Source organism: Sus scrofa, chromosome 13 (assembly GCF_000003025.6).
Source record: "Sus scrofa isolate TJ Tabasco breed Duroc chromosome 13, Sscrofa11.1, whole genome shotgun sequence".
NCBI lineage: Eukaryota > Metazoa > Chordata > Mammalia > Artiodactyla > Suidae > Sus > Sus scrofa.
In genome coordinates, this window is record NC_010455.5 from 29,962,819 (window position 1) to 29,980,122 (window position 17,304).

Consider the following 17,304-nt stretch of genomic DNA (forward strand, 5'->3'; position numbering starts at 1 on the left):
TAAACCCCACCCAAAAGACTGCTTATCCCTTTGTGATATATAAGGATACTTTCTTCTACTGTACTAAAATATTCTATTCTGATGACACTGCTCTCAAATCATCTCTTCACTTAAAAAACATTCACTTAAAAAAAGTTAAATACCAGAACCTGGTCAACCACTAAATCACTCAAGAGTAAAAACTTCACACTATCAAGAAATCTAAAGGACATACCAGTAACCATGGATCCAACAGTTTAGACTTGATCAAGCAGCTGAGAGAAAAGTTTTCAAAACCCTTCAGCGCCTAACCTCCAAAAAACTAAATGAGGCAAATACAAAAGTTTATCATGTAGTCCTTAAAACTGGTTAGATAAAATAGATTTAGGTTTCTTAGAAAAGCCTATGTATATATGTATAAATATGTACATATGTATGTATGTATGTATATGTGTATGTATATATGTGTATGTGTGTGTATGTATATATGTATCATATGTATATATAAAAAACAAAACAAAAAAGTGCAGAACATCAAATGGCCTGGCATGCAGTGACTAAAGCCCCTACAGGAAGAGGCAATCATTCTTATGATTCTTAGTTAATCTTTGGAGTTCCCATCATGGCTCAGTGGTTAACGAATCTGACTAGGAACCATGAGGTTGCAGGTTAGAACCCCGGCCTCGCTCAGTGGGTTAAGGATCCAGCGTTGCTGTGAGCTGTGGTGTAAGTCGCAGACGCGGCTCGGATCTGGCATTGCTGTGGCTCTGGTGTAGGCTGGTAGTTACAGCTCCAATTAGACCCCTAGGCTGGGAAACTCCATATCCCGTAGGTGTGGCCCTAGAAAAGACACAAAGACAAAAAAAAAAAAAAAAAAAAAAAAAAAAAAAACCAATCTAAGTCTGACATTGCTCTTGGCAAGGAGCTCTCCTCACTTAAAGCTTGTTAAAGGCAACAGGGTTCCACTGTGGCAGGCATACAGACGGAAGAGGGCAGAAACTGTCAACAACACTGCAAAACTAGATGGCTGTAAATATGGAAAGTTTAAAATTCATCAACAAGATGGACTGATGAATAGACAAAGAGATGGACACATGACAAATACATAACAAAGCAAACAGAGCAAAATGTCAACAACTTTAGGACCCAAGTGGTGGTTATATGGGCATGAACTATTCAATTCTTTCAACTTTTCAACGTTTTAATAAAACATTATGGGAGGGAAAGTGTTTTAAAAAGTCCAATTTGCCCTAAGTCCATGAAGTGATGATAAATAAAATGTAGTATTATTCAGTAACAAAGTGCTGACACATGCTACAACAAAGATGAAACCTCAAAAATATGAAGACATGCTGAACTTTGGGCCATTTGCCATCCTGAGTCCTAGGAAAGATGGTGCCACTGGATGAAAGCTTTTTTTAAAACGAAAGAATGAAATGAAGAGGGACCTTCCCCCTCCTCCAGCTGTTTGCTGCTATATCCTCAGCTCCTGCAGAAAAGTGAATGCATTTTGGATCCATAATGCCAGTGCTGAAACCAGTGACCCACCTATGTAATATTGGGCAAGTTGCCCAACCCTCTGAGCCTCACTCCCCTTATCTGTCAACAAATGCACATAGTAATAGCCACCTTTTGAGGGACAGTCATTGTCATATCTGAACTAGCAAACATAAAGGGCTCACCAGCAAAAAATAAAATAAAACAAAAAACCACAATGCTTTCTCTAAGAATCCATGTGGCACACTAGAAACAAATCTGAATAATATCCCTGAGGATGCAGGTTCAATACCTGGCCTCGTTTAGTGGGTCCAGGATGAAGCACTGCCATGAGCCATGGTGTAGGTCACAGAAGCAACTTGGATCTAGAGTTACTGTGGCTGTGGTATAGGCCGGCAGCTGTAGCTCCAGTTTGACTCCTAGCCTGGAAACTTCCATACACTGAAGGTGTGGCCCTAAAAGGCAAAAAAAAAAAAAAAGCAGCAGCAGCAGCCAGACACAAAAAGTCATATTTATATCACTTTGTTTATATGAAATATCTAGAAGAGGTAAATCCATAGAGATGGCAGATTTAGAGGCGCCAAGGGCTGGGAAGAAGGGGCAATAAGGAGATTCTGCTTAATGGGTACAGGGTTTCCTTTTGGGGTGATAAAAATTTTTGGAACTCAACAAAGGGGACAGCTACTCAATACTGTGAATGTACTAAATGCCAGTGAATTTTGCACTTTTAAAAGATTAATAGTTGGATTAAATCCCTGGCCCCAGGAACTTCCATATGCCATTAGTGTGGCCATAAAATGAAAAATAAAAGGTTAACAGGAGTTCCCTGGTGGCCTAGGGATTAAGGATTCAGCATTGTCACTCCTATGGCCTGTATTCAATCTCTGGCCTGGAAATTTCTGCATAGCATTGACACGTCCCCTTCCCCCACCCAGTTGCATTTGGTATCCAGTAACATTAAGTCAACCTGGACAGCACTGCCTTCCATTCCTACAGCCTAAAACTGAAGGATTTTGGTAGGGAATTGTTTTTTAGTGGAATCTGTCATGGTATTTTACACTAACTAGCAGCTTTGCTTCAAATACCTCCTCCTCATCCTCTTCACATCCAACAGTATGCCCTTGTTAAGTGGGACTGCTCTATCAGTGAACATCTAAATAGCCAAGAACTAAAAATTTATAAAATTGTTATTACCAATAGCATATGGAAGTTACCTAAGTAAAGATGTAGGAAACATGGAAATATTAAGTAATTGCATATTTTACCAAAGCAAGGTTCTCTGTGAGTAGCTGAACACAGCTAAAGAACTTTAGGAAATTTTAACCTGCTATGTGAACCAGTCAATCACACATTCTCTTCCTCCTTCTCTAATCTCCTTTGCCATAACAGACATGGGAATCCTGAGCCATCACAGTCTCTGTTGCATGTAACAAGAATTTACACTGAAGTAAAATGTGAAAAAGAAACTAGTTCTGAACAATTATCATTATTAAAGTGCAGTGAATATCTACAAATTATTTGCCTACAAAGTATTTAACCAACTTCAGCAACACAAATGAAAAGTGATTAAAACATAACTTACGAAGGAAGGTCTTTAGCAGCTCTCAAGCCCCAGCCTTTCTTTTCTGTGAGTATGACTTCCACATCTGCATGCTGTTTTCTCTGAAACCGTCTATTGGAACAATAATCCCCATTTGGACACCGAGAAGAACTGAAATGACAAATGGAGAAAATTAATTCTTCAAAACAGCAAAAGAACCAAAAACACTAAAATGTGTTATGTGAACTTATTTGTATCTTTATGGCATAATTAGCATACATGTGATAAACCTCAAGTGAGCCATCCTCAATAATTCTTTCCACCATGAAGAGATTCCTTAGAATCGAGTGTCTACCTTGTTAAACAGATGATGTCCACAATACAGCCTTGTCATCTAGCCAGTACCTACTCCCTGAGTGGGTAAGACACATTTCCAAGCTGCATGTAAGTTTGCAGTACTCTGACAACTGTGCAACTTTTTTTTTTTTTTTTTTCCTGTCTTTTTGTCTTTTGTTGTTGTTGTTGCTATTTCTTGGGCCGCTCCCTCGGCATATGGAGGTTCCCAGGCTAGGGGTTGAATCGGAGCTGTAGCCACCGGCCTACGCCAGAGCCACAGCAATGCGGGATCCGAGCCGCGTCTGCAACCTACACCACAGCTCACGGCAACGCCGGATCGTTAACCCACTGAGCAAGGTCAGGGACCGAACCCGCAACCTCATGGTTCCTAGTCGGATTCGTTAACCACTGCGCCACGACGGGGACTCCTGCAACTTATTTTCTATCACTGAACCTTTGCTTATACTCCACTACAATCATGATTAATTTCATCTTTTGCAGTCACATGATCTACTACTCATTATTAGCTTCATCTTCTGAATGTAGCTAACTGCCTGATCAACATTTAAGAGAAACCAAAGTCATCATTAAACATATCCTTGTTCAGGAGTTCCTGTCACGCCTCAGCAGAAACAAACCTGACTAGCATCCATGAGGTCACAGATTCGATCCCTGGCCTTGCTCAGTGGGTTAAGGATTCGGCATTACCATGAGCTGTGGTGTAGGTCATAGACGCAGCTCAGATCCTGCGTTGCTGTGGCTGTGGTGTAGGCTGGCGGCTACAGCTCCACTTCAACCCCTAGCCTGGGAACCTCCATATGCTGCAGGTGTGGCCCTGAAAAGGTAAAAAAACATATCCTTGTTCAGAGTAAACACAATATAAAGTGACAAAGCTCATCCTTCATGAATCCTGGAATAAAACATTACTGAATTCTTAGTATTCCAAAGCTGACAGACACAAAGACCTTATTTTTAATACTGAGTAAGGCTACAATAGAAATTACCAATTATTTCCAATATATTTATTGGAAATTTATTCCCAAACCCAAAAGGAGTAACATTTTTACAAATGCCCAAAGGATCCAAGGTTCACTCTGGAGGCAGTGAAGGAAAGCTTTCAGGAGGGAACAGGATTAAAGCAGAATCTCTAATGACACATAGGATATGGATAGATAAAGAAAATGAGATACAACGGTGCCCGGTCTGAAGGCAAAAAACAGGAAACAAGACCTACTTGAGGAAAGGGGAATAAAACAGCTAAAGATATTGATAAGAAGATAAAAAGGCAGGTTGCTGATGTACCGTGAAGGGTTCCAGGCTACATTTGAACCTAATGTTGAGAGCTATTAGAAGTTTGAGCATGGGAATAACATGAAATAAGAAATTCTGTACTTCACATCTGTTCAGCAAGAATGGCTGGAAAATCCAGAAGAATGCAGAGACTGGGGCAACAACGTCAAATTAGGAGAATAGTGCTCTTATGTCTCCTCTCCTGAGCTTTGAAAGAAACACTTCATTAACACTAAAACTAAGGTGTCTATACTATAAATCATTTAAATATTCTTTCCATGTTAAAAATATACAATTTTCAATCAGATAGGTAAAAAAATTTTTTAATGTAAAAACATTTAGTTTATACAAAAAATATAGATGCAAACATCCATCAATAGAATATTAATAATTATGGGTTAACTATGAATAGAATATATAATGCATCCAAGGGGAAGATTTTGGTAGGTCTAAATATATAGCTCTGAATAGGTCTCTAAAACATATTTGAGAGTGTGTGATTGGGTGAGGGGAAACAAAGTTGCAAAAAATACATATAGTTAGGATTTAATTTCTACACATAAAAAAAGAAAATGTATACCTATGCTTGTATAGGCATAAAAATTATCTGGAAAGTCTACAAACAGAGGAGCTGAGGTCTAGGAGAGCAAGATATTTTACTTTAAGCATTTGTGAAATGTTAGGGTTTTAGCTTACAGTAAAAGCAAAAAATACCAACACTTCAGGACATGAACCTTAGAGATAAAAAGAGTGTACAAAAATTAATAAACTATGTTAGAATCAGAAGTGTGTACTATAATTAACATACAATGCAAGAGAAATCTGTCTCCTTATAAACACTATTATACAGCAGAGGTTTCGCTGCTCTTAAATACTCAACAACAGGTAGAAGAAGAAAAGTTAAATTTTACTCTTAATAATTCTTTTTAATAGAGACATTTAATAGACTGAGCAATAGTAGAGCGTTCTAATTTACTTACCATTCAATCATGAGGAGTCGATTAAGACAATCTTCCCCACAAGCTATTTCACCTTGAGCTCTTTCATCTTTAGAAAGAGGTGTACACTCACACTGCATTCGCTTAATATCCCGATGGGATTTATTCTTCTTTCTATTGAGTAAAATTGTATTAAAATTGGTTAAATAAATGTCCTGGCAAGGGTACAAAATATATGATCAAAAACATACTAAATCTCATTAGTTTCATATTTTATGATTCTGATTAAGTCAGTCATTCAAAAATAAGAGAACATCTAATTCCTAAACATTTGTGAGAATGAGAACACTAAGAACTGTGTTGCAAAGTAGGTGAAAGAGACATCCTCAGCCCTGGCCAATGGGAGGATGGGGTAAGTCTATCTTTTTAGGACCGCACTCTCGGCATATACATGGAGGTTCCCAGACGAAGGGTCAAACTGGAGCTGTAGCTGCCGGCCACAGCCACAGCAACTTGGGATCCAAGCTATGTCTGAGACCTATACCACAGCTCACAACAACATGGATCCTTAATCCACTGAACGAGGCCAGGGATTGAACCTGCATCCTCATGGATACTAGTTGGGTTCATTAACCACTGAGCCAGGACCGGAACTCCAGCACTTATTTCCTATTCCTTGTCATCTAAGCCTCAAATTCTGAGCAATTTCATGTGTCAATGGTCATATTTAGCTCCAGAGAAAAGAAAAATCATGAATGTCAAATAATAACACAGCTGATTAAAGTTAAGAATCAAGGGTATACAACTAATAATTGAGATATAAGGCTTAGGAAAAAAGGGAGCTGCTAAAAAATAATGTTTTTAATTAAGAATTTAACTCAAATCTTTCAGAGAATCCTCAGTAACATCACTCTTATACAAATCCTGTTTAAAAGAAAATTGAATGATTAAAAAAAAGACATTTATTATTACAGAATAATACTATTAAGTGGGCTAAACTTTCTAAATGTAGATTTAGGGGAAGAAGATAAACTGTTCAGAATTCACTGGGTTTGGAGTTCCCTGGTGGCCTAGCAGCTAAAGGATCTGATCTTGTCACTGCTGTGGTTCAGGTTCCTGCTGTAGTGCAGGTTCGATCCCTGGCTCAGGAACTTCCGCATGCTGCAGGCACAGCCCAAAAAAAACCTGAGTTCATAAATATCTATGCCCGAGTTTGAAAAAGTGAAAATGTGATTATTTACTGGTCTTGAACTCTATTTTTTGATCTTTGTCAAAAAGAAAGAAAAAAAAATTCAAGGACAGATAAGATCTCCTTAAGATTAGGGAAAGGCACAGCTGCCCTAAGTGGCTGTCTTAATCTCCTAACCTTCTTTCACCTTCAACATATGTTCTATTACAGTCTCAGTTTTATAAAGTACCTAAAGATTGTCATGATAGTTTCCACTAAGTTTGAGTAACAAGAATGATTCACCTGATCAATTAAACACAACTCATTAATGAGCTTAAGAATACGCTTAGCCCAAAGATGACTAAAGGTAAACAAAATATCTATTTACAAGTACTTAAAAAGCTATCATTTTGAAGAATCAGCAGTAGCTTTACTTTGAATTGCTCCAGAATGCCAGATCAGGACTAATGGGGAAAGATTTTTTTAAGGTAAGCCTATTTTTACTAGGCATAAGAGTGTTTTACTGCAATTTGTCTTCCTAATGGCTGCTATAAATGCTCAGCATATAACAGGCACTTTAAAATATTGAATATGTATAAATGCTTCCCACTTCAAAAAGGCCTTCCAATGTCTAACACCAACCAAATCTATTACATGCAGTCTTATGTATACATGAAACTCAGTATTGAATAAAATCCAGAAGGTGGGTTGATTAATTTTATTTTTATTCTTTTACAAAAAGCCTATAAGTTGCATCACTCTACTCACACAATTCCTAAGGAGTACTACTTAAAATATCCAACATTTCGAATTTAACCTAATTTACAACTAGATAGAAATGAACATAATTGTAAGAGGTTCTCTTTATCATTAAAAAGAAAGTTTTTTTTTTAATAGGAAAAACTTCTAACTGGTCTAATTTTAAAATGAAGTCTTTTACCTTATCCACAGTGGAAAATGTCTTCATTTTAAAAAATTTTGAATGCTTAAAGGGATGATGGCTAGGATGACTCTCAACTAGAGGAGAAATTTCCAAAAGGAGGTAGGTGGTTAGGAGACTATAATTTTTAAAAAAAAAAAATGCATATTCAACATATATTACATTTGGAAAATGAGATTATCAAAGAGAGATGAAAGCAAGCCAAATGAGAAGCTCTGCTCTAGAGGAGTATGTTTTCATTATCTTACTCTCATTATACCTTGTTTATGGTAGGGATTTGTGGTAAACCACTTTACCACTTATTTCCTAAAAACCTGTTATACTATTGCCAAGTTTCATCTATTAGCAATAGATTTTAAAGCATGTTGAAAGAAAATTATGTATTAATCTAGTTCCAGCGTTATAAAGTACCTAAAGATATTTTTCCAAATGTCCAGAATGAAGTAAGGAAAAAAAATCCAACATAACTATTTTTTTCTTTTCTAACAGCAGATTATTTTGTAGGAGTTTTATTTCACTTTCTGCCACAGTTTCATATGAAAAAGAAATTTAGGAAAAACTGGGCAGGTCTATATACTTTAAAAAAAATGTACTTTTAGAACTAAAGGGGTAAAAGGACAAAAAAAAATTAGACATCCCCTTCCTGGGGAAAAAAATTATAGGAGGGACTCTATGCCATCAAATGTAAATAGGTTAATATACTTTTTATGTCTCTCACTCTCTCTTTTTTTTTTTTTTTTTGGGCCATACCCAAGGCATATGGAAGTTCCCAGGCCAGGGGTTAAATCAGAGCTGCAGCTGCTGCCACAGCCACAGCCACACCAGATCCAAACTTCATCTTTGACCTACACCGCAGCTCATGGAAATGCCAGATCCTTAACCCACTGAACAGGGCTAGGAATCCAACCTGCATCCTCATGGATACTAGTTGGGTTCATTACTGCTGAGCACAACAGGAACTCTCTAAATATACTTTTCAGGTTTTTTAATTTACATTTCACACTTACAATTATATTTCACACAATTGAGCTCATATATTCTGAGCTTTTGAAAGCTATTTTTTTCTCCACAAAACGAGGCTAAAACTTGTCAGACAAGTATGAACTTGGCTTACCTTTCTGTTAAATAAACATTTTCTTCAATCAGATCAAAGTAACAAGGCATCTTCCCTTGCTTGGCATATTCCTTCCACCGCTGTGGGTCCCTGAAGTCCTCCATAACACAAGAAGGACCAACCAGTGCTGAGCCTAGGGGCACTGCTGTCTCTCCCTGCTCTACCTCCACTCTAACTTTCTTTCTGTCCTGAAGCTCACTATCACTTTCAGATTCACTGTCCAATTCCTGTCTCCTTTTTTTAAGAGGCCCTCTATCTTTCATATCATTTCTTTCTAAGTTTTTTGAAAGATCTTTCTTTTCATTCACAGCTAAAGAGTCTTTAATGGAATTGCTACTTATTTCAGGTGCCTGCACTGTCCCCTTGTCCTTCTGAAGTGATAGAAAAAATTTATTGGACTGGTTTGAAAAGTGAGATCCTCCATGTTGATCCCAATTCTCCTCCTCTTCACGATCATCTGTTAAGGAATCTGGTACCTGTCCTTGAATTTGATCATATACAACCCCAGTTCCAGGAGGTCTACCTGCTGATCTTGGATCCCAGTAGCCATTGCCCTGCCAGTAATTACGTGTCCCACCATACTGTTCTGTGTTTTGCTGATACTTGTGTCCACCACAGGATCCATAACTGCTGTCAGGTTGCTGATATGTGGTAGTAGGCTTTTCTTGGTGAGAGAAGTCCCACCCAAGATTTCTGAGTTCTTCTGATGAACGGAAACCATCCACCCGGGAGATCTCACAAGAAGAAAAATTCAACTCTGTTTTTCCCAGTCTACTATCTGGCCTCTTAGGGAAAGTGGCCTGTTGCCGAGACTTATTTGGGACATCTTCAAAATCATCAGAAGAATAAACTGGTAGCTCTTCTTGCTGCCTAGAAGCTATTTTGGCTTTCACCATTTCCTCAGAATTTGGACGACCAAGGGAGTCAGATTTCACATCTGTATGACTTGTACTATCAACCCCATCACTCTGAGGATGAGTAATTTCAGGCAGGTGATTATCTACTTGTTTTCGGCTGGGGTGTGTAAAAGAAATTTCTGGATTCTTCTCTGTTCCTTTATGAAGGAAGAACTTCTCAGTCTGAGCGCAAGATTTACTTGTTATACTCTCAAATTTTTCCTCATATGAATGTCTTCTTGTCTCCAATCTCTCATCTTCCCAGTGGTCAGAATAGTGTCTGTAACTCTGACTGCTCCGAGAAGAACAAGGACTTGTTTCTTCCATGGGCAAAGTAGAATTCTTTGGCACAACCACAACAGACTGAAGGCGGTTTCTTGGAATACTGCTATCATCAGAATCTGTATCTTCTGAATCACTTTCATCACTTGAACTTTCTGAAGAACCAGAATAATCTTCATGGACAGTAGATACAATCTCTGAGGCATGACCACTACTGTCACATTTTAAGGTATATGTTACACCATCACTGTCCTCCATGGTTAAATTCAAATCACAAGAAGAAAACACAACTTCTGAATCATCAGAAGTATGTGCATGTCCTCTTCCACCTTCCTCATCTAAAGAGACTTCTGGTCTTCCTTTTCTATCAGGCAATATGGAATTCCCTTCTTCTTGACGCTCTTGCACACATTTCCCAGATAACCCATTATTATGCCTGTTTTCCCAGGAGGCAAACCCCCTTCCTGAATCAGGAAGGCCACCATCTACTTCTATTGATGTTTCTTTCTCTGCATGCTTTAAAAACTCTGTGCTTTTACTCTTTAGCACAGCATCCAAAACTGGAGATGTGTTATCTCCACACTGCAAGAGAGGTAAACTGTCCACTTTTATTCCTGGTGGAAGAGTCTGAAGAGATGAAGCAATACATGAGCTCCCTGCAGATTGATATAAATTATCAAAATGATTAATAGAAGCTGAACTAGTACTACCAACACTCTGCTTATATTCTCCACATGCAAATTTTGAGTGCTGATCTGTCAGATTTCTATTATCACATATAACTGTTTTTGATTTCAAATGCATATCCATAAAGCTATTTGAAGAAATCTTCGTAACTAAAGGCTCAGTATTTTCAGCTTCGGAATGACACAAAGAAGGACGGCTGTCATTTGAAGTACAGTATATATCTGAATCTTTGGTTTTACAGCAAGAAACTCTCATATCAACTGGTTCTTTCACTACTGTGTTAGAATAATCTACTGGCAAACACATGAGTTTATCTTGGTGTGGCAATAATAGAGATTCTGTTTCTCTAAATGGGCTTCCTGACCTAGTATGCTGAATGCAAGTATTATCTTTTTCTTTACATCTATTAATATTTTGAAATCCATTTGATGAAATCATGCATGCTTTGACCAAGGGGGATACCTCCAATCCAGTCACACTATCATCAGAAGACATCAAAACAGTGTCAGTTTTAGAAGTGCAAAATGTTGCCAAATCAGATTCCACACCAGGAGATCCATTTACATTTAATTCTGTGGAACAATAACTTTTTAATTGATCATTCTTCACTTTACATAAAGAGTCTAATTCCTTAATACTATCATGGCTATCGCGTCCTATAAACTCAGACTTAAAAATAGGCGATTCATCTAGCTTTTTAAAAGTAGGTGAATCATTTAATCGATTTGATGGAGATGGAGACTCAGTCTTTTCTTTTTCAGGAACTTTACTAATCATTCTTAATTCACTACCTTTTGAACAAGGAGTCTGTAAACCAAAAGAATGAGACTGTCTGATTTCCTCATTCAATTCTGTACAACAGAAAGAATTTTTAAATTTATCAGTTTTGGGTATAGGTCTTGAAGGGGCAGATTTATAACGGGAAGCACTGGTATCATGCTTAGAATATGATGACCCCCGACGGAATCCTAGTTCATTAGGGGGAGAACAACACCTTTTCACTGATTCATTTTCTGAAGTCCTTTTGGATTCTCTTTCTAATTTTGATGAATACTTTCCTCTTTTCTCCATCTCTAAATAGGAGGACTCAGTTTTACAGTCCCGATCAGATTTAGAATAGGATGATGATGTCCTTAGGTCTCTGTAAGAGGAAGAATGAGATGAGGTGCGTCTTGAGTATGTCTTCTTATACTCATCTTCTGAGTCAGAACTCTCTCGTGCTCTGTTGTCTGTATATAGCCGAGAATAGCGTGCCCTCTCTCGATAAGGGGAACTTCTGTGGTAGCGACGATCAGAGTCATAATAATGGGATCGTTCCGACCTGGAATAGGATAAACTAGATCGAGAGCCTCTCTCAGATCTAGAACGAGATCTGCTCCGTCTTCTCTCCCTCTCTGATCTACAGCGAGAAGATATATACCGAGTGTCTCTTTCAAGCTTTGAATAGCTAAAATATTTATCATCTCTCTCTGTTTTAGATCGTGAAGATTTTCCTAAATCCTCACTTTTTAAAGGTGCTAAGTTCTTTTTTGAATCTCTTTCTTTTTCAATGTTTGCTGAATATTTTAAATCATGTGATTTTTGACTTGAGGAAGTCCGTATAGAATCTTCATCAGATTCTGAACCAAGAAAGGTGCCTTCAGATTGTGAGGATTTCTTCCTAGAACCTGTTTTTTTAGAGCCCAGACTACTCTTAGAACTATCTGGCATTTCTTCTTCCTTCCCAATGTGGGAATCTTCTTTTTGTGAAGGAATATCTGCTTGCTCACTCAAATTGTGAGTTATATGTTCTTCTGAACTATTAGATACAGTGTACGGCTTAGTGTCCACTTCTGATGATTCTGGAACAATTATAACTGGTGGTTCCTTCAAGGCTCTAGCTGCTACGTTGACTGGTGCTGTCATCAGAACTGTTACTGGTGTGTGTGGCAAGGCCACTGGCTCTGTTATTGGTGCTGGTGATGAGGGTGCTGGGGCTTGGGGAGGTGGAGGTGGTGGAGGTGGAGATGAGGGTGGTGAGTCTACAGTTGTTGATTCTGCTACGACTGCTGGTAATGGTAGTATGGGAGGAGGTGGAGATGTCACTGCTGTGGTAGTAGTCAGCAGTGGCCTGGATGTTACATGAAGCAGATGTTTCTTAAAATGAATTTTGCCCAATTCTACCCTTGATTTTGGTGGGGAAGATTCTTCTGTAGTAGATAATGTATCTCCAATGTCTGTTTTAATTTTAGGGGTCGAGTCTACTTGAAGAGGTACAGCTGGTGAGTTAGGCATATCATTTTGCTTCTCATTGCCAAGTGCAGTCAGAAACCTGTTCTGCAAAGTTTTCTTTGTAAGGCTGAAGCTGAATGACACCTTCTGTCGTCCCTGTTCCTCCAAATTAACTTTTGTCTTGGTGCCTTTGGGCAAAAAACGACTAGAAGCAACACCTTTGAATATTGGTCCTTTGATGAAACCTGTTTTCTGTACATTTTCAATCTTTGCCTATAAATGAACAAAAAAGCAGTTACTACTACAATAAGGTTACTTTCAAATGGCTAGCATCACAGTTAAAATGTCAGGAAAATCAAAGTCCTTTTTAATGACAAACAGCACAAACTTCATTAAGCTATACAAGCATTTTTAAAAAACTCTTTATTATGGCGATTTTCAAACATACACAAAAGGATAGAGAATAGTTTAAAAAACCTCAAAGTACCCACCCCTAGGTTCAACAATTATCCTAATCTTCCACTCTTACTCTTTGGAATTTTATCCAGTTTTATAACTATTATCAAGGCAGAATTTTTAATGAGAATTAAAAAAAAAACTGATGTGTATTTCAAAGTACACTACAAAAGGGCTGTGGATAGAGAGCAATAGCTAATATCTCAGTAACAAAAAGAGTTTGTTCTTGTGCCCTATCTGAGAAGAAACATCAGAAGAAATTATAACCAACGGTTTTCTGGCATCACACAGAAGCATTTGGGTACTTGGTAGAAATACAGATCTGTGATAAACAAGAAAGTTAATTTTGTTTTGTTTTGTTTTTAAAACAAGCACCTCAGGCAATTCTGATGGGAAACCACTGGTAGAGAGCAGTCAACCACCTGACTCATTTAACAGATAAGTAACCAAGAGAGGACCAGACCTTTCTGCCTTCCTGGAAATTACTCTATCCTGCCACACTATCACTGTGTCTGCCTGGGTCCCACACATCCAGCCCATGCCTGATTCTACTCTGGGAAACAACTACAAAGTATATTTAACAAGACTTCACCCTTCATTATTTGCCAAACCACCAAAAGAACTGGTAGGTTTTACATGTTAAAGGCATAACTTATGCTGTAGACAGAACATCAGAAGAATCTACAGCAACAAACTCAAGATTAAATTAAAGATAGTACACTTGCCATTTATGACATTTTTCTAGTTGATGTTCTTTAATTAATTCTAGCTATTTAAAAGAATAGTTTTCCACTTCAACATGGCAAAATTCTAAGTTTTCAAAATTATATATAACTGGAGTTCCCGTTGTGGTGTGACAGAAATGAATCCACCTAGTACATGAGGATGCGGGTTTGATTCCTGGCCTCATTCAGTGAGTGGGGGTCTCAGCGTTGCCATAAGCTGTGGTGTAGGTTGCAGATGTGGCTCAGATCCCATGTTGCTGAGGCTGTGGGGTATTACCTGCCAGCAGCTTTATCTCCAATTCGACCCCTAGCCTGGGAACCTCCACATGCTGCAGGTGAGGACCTAAAAAACAAAAAACAAAGTTATACAGTAATCATTCAAGTGGGAAAGTAAATGTTTTCACATGCATTATCACAGAGCAGTGGTTTTTAAGAAAGATAATTCACTTTTCAAATTAAATACTACATGGATGCTCAATATGTAAAAAACAGGCAAAAAGTTGTCTTCAAAGTCGCTAGCTTCCTTTACCCTGACTGAATTTTACTGAAGCTCCAAAGTTTAAAAACCATTTTCTTGAGATTTATAACATAAGCTCAATGGAATGAGTTACTATCGATCCAAAAATAAAATTAAGCAAAAACTGTTACTCTATTTCGCATTCAAAATGATAGCTGAATTTTGAATGTTTTCAAATTGCATAAACACAAAATACCTCGTTAAATTATACTTACCTCATTTTCTTCTTCTCTATTGCCATCCAACCAAGAAAGCATGCAAAAGAATAAAAAGAAATCATGATTACTTAAAACTGATTGAAATGTAAGCTGTTTTTTATTAAACCTTAGGATAACCACAACCTAAAGTTACATTTATACAGAGTGCCCACTCCTTCATAGCCTCGGTTACATTTAGCATAGCAAATATTTAGCATACCAAAAAAAAAAAAAAAAAAAAAAAAAAATGAAGATAGTGCCATATACTGTGCTGGGTACTGGAGAGAAAAGGTGAATAAAGCAGAGTTCCTGCCTTCAAGAAGCTGTTTAGTATCTATTCCTATAAACACTACACATAAAGTAATTCCAACATAGTGAAGTAAATACAAGAATAGAAATATGCACAGCTTAACAGCAAAGAAAAAGATAGTTTAGTGGACATATAGGAATACAAAGAATCCTCCTTAAAAGAAAAATTAGTTTTTGAATAATGTTATTAGTAGGGAGACCTTAAGCTGAGGAGGATCTGAGGCAAAGTTAGAGATCAAAATAGAATTAGTGGTTCTCAGAGTTCCCTGGTGGCTCAGTGGGTTAAAGATCCAGCATTGTCACTGCTGTGGCACAAGTCTGATCCCTGGCCCTCAAACTTCAATGTTTCACAGGTTTATCTACCTCCCCCCCCAAAAATTAGTGGTTCTCAACTTGTTTTGGTATCCATTCAACAGTCCCTTTGCTAAATGCAGGTATGTACTCTGCTCCACATTACAGCATATGGCTCCACAGCACATGGCTCTCTGAGCTCACAGTTATGTTCTAACAAAGACAACCACACTGTGTCCCGACTGAGGAATCAGAAGGCAAAAGTCTGGCACATACTAGTGTACTAAAGCATACCAGAGAAAGAGAAGCTACAAAAGGGTTTGAGGCTATGCAGCCAGATATGTATTTTAAATAGGACACTCTAAAGGCTATATGGTAGGACTGGAGTACAAAAAGCTATCTTAAATGCCCCTTAAAAGAATAGTACAAAAAGTCCTTTCCCTAAACACAGGCTTGACTCCACCATAATGCAGTCCATTTACCAGCCATGGTAGCCATACAAAATGAAGTAATGAAGAGGAAAAAAGTTGGCAATACATGGATGAAATCTGAGGCAATGTCAGGGTTAAACACTTTTTTCTACTCCAAAACCACTAAAGATTCCATAGATGTGATCTTAGAACTACTGCTGTATTTCATTGATTCTATGAAATACATTTTCCCCATATATAGTATCTCTGCAGAATGTCACATGCTATCAATAACATCATAGGAGTTCCCTTCGTGGCTCAGCGGAAACGAATCTGACTAGCATCCATGAGGATGCAGGTTCTCATCCCTGGCCTCGCTCGGTGGGTTAAGGATCCAGAATTGCTGTGGTGTAGGTCACAGATGCAGCTCAGATCTGGTGTTGCTGTGGCATGGGCCAGCAGCTACAAATCCAATTTGACCCCTGGCCCTGGAACCTCCATATGCTGTGAGTATGGCCCTAAAAAAAAAAAAAAAAAAAAAAAATTATAGTTTATTTTTTTGCTTTTTAGGGCTGCACCCACGGCATATGGAAGTTCCCAGGCTAGGGCTTGAATCAGAGCTACAGCTGTCAGCCTACACCACCACCAGAGCCACTTAGGATCTGAGCCCCACCTGCAACTTAGACCACAGCTCACGGCAATGCCGGATCCTTAACCCACTGAGCGAGGCCAGGGATTGAATCCAAGTCCTCATGGATACTAGTCAGGTTCATTTCTGTTGAGCCAAGACAGGAACTCTCAGACTAATATTTTAGAGTTGGGAGTCACTTTGGGAGATGACAATACCTAGGTGTGGCCAAGTGAATGGACTGCCAAAGCAATAAGTGTACAAGACCTTTCTGAAGACATTAATGAAATTGTGAGGCTGTAATTAATAACAAGAATGAGCCACAAATGTTTTTAATAAAAGAACACTTGCTTTGGTAGATTATATTAAGGTTAAGAGCAAAGAATAGGGTTTTTGAAGGAAGGCTGATAGAACGAAAGTGTGGAAGCCAGAGCTAGGAGTACTGAGTCCCTTGTGCCTCCACCATAAAAAATAAGGAGGCATGCAAAAGCAACCATTTATCTCTCCATCATGAGATCATACTAGAATGCCTTATTTCTTCTTTTATAAGCTACTAAAGAAAAACCAGAGGAATAGTGAAGCCAGTTTTCTGTCAAAAATGTACAGTAGGCAGATTGCAGCTTACTAAAGAACTATATTTAAAGAATTTTGATAATCCATGTCAACACAAAGACAAATTTCTATTAGGTGACAGGGCACATGTAGAAAAAGACTTAAGAGTTTGTTATAGCAAGTTCAAAGAACCAAAGAATGATATGATTATTCAAATCAACCAACCAACCAACTTCTTAGGCTAGGACACAAGAAGTAAAGTTTCCAAAGGGAAGTGTGGTATAATAGAGAGATTCACCATATCAAGAATATCCATAGGAGTTCCCATTGTGGCTACAGTT

At 38.1% G+C, this 17,304-nt stretch overlaps 1 protein-coding gene across 1 annotated transcript in view; it reads right to left on the reverse strand.

Annotated features, from left to right (window-relative positions):
- The window catches only part of SETD2 (SET domain containing 2), a 111,578-nt gene that overhangs the window by 78,111 nt on the left and 16,163 nt on the right, over positions 1-17,304 (reverse strand). The window contains 4 exon segments of the mRNA XM_021068704.1: positions 3,059-3,187; positions 5,623-5,754; positions 8,803-13,151; positions 14,792-14,807. Coding sequence (XP_020924363.1) covers positions 3,059-3,187; positions 5,623-5,754; positions 8,803-13,151; positions 14,792-14,807 — 4,626 coding nt within the window.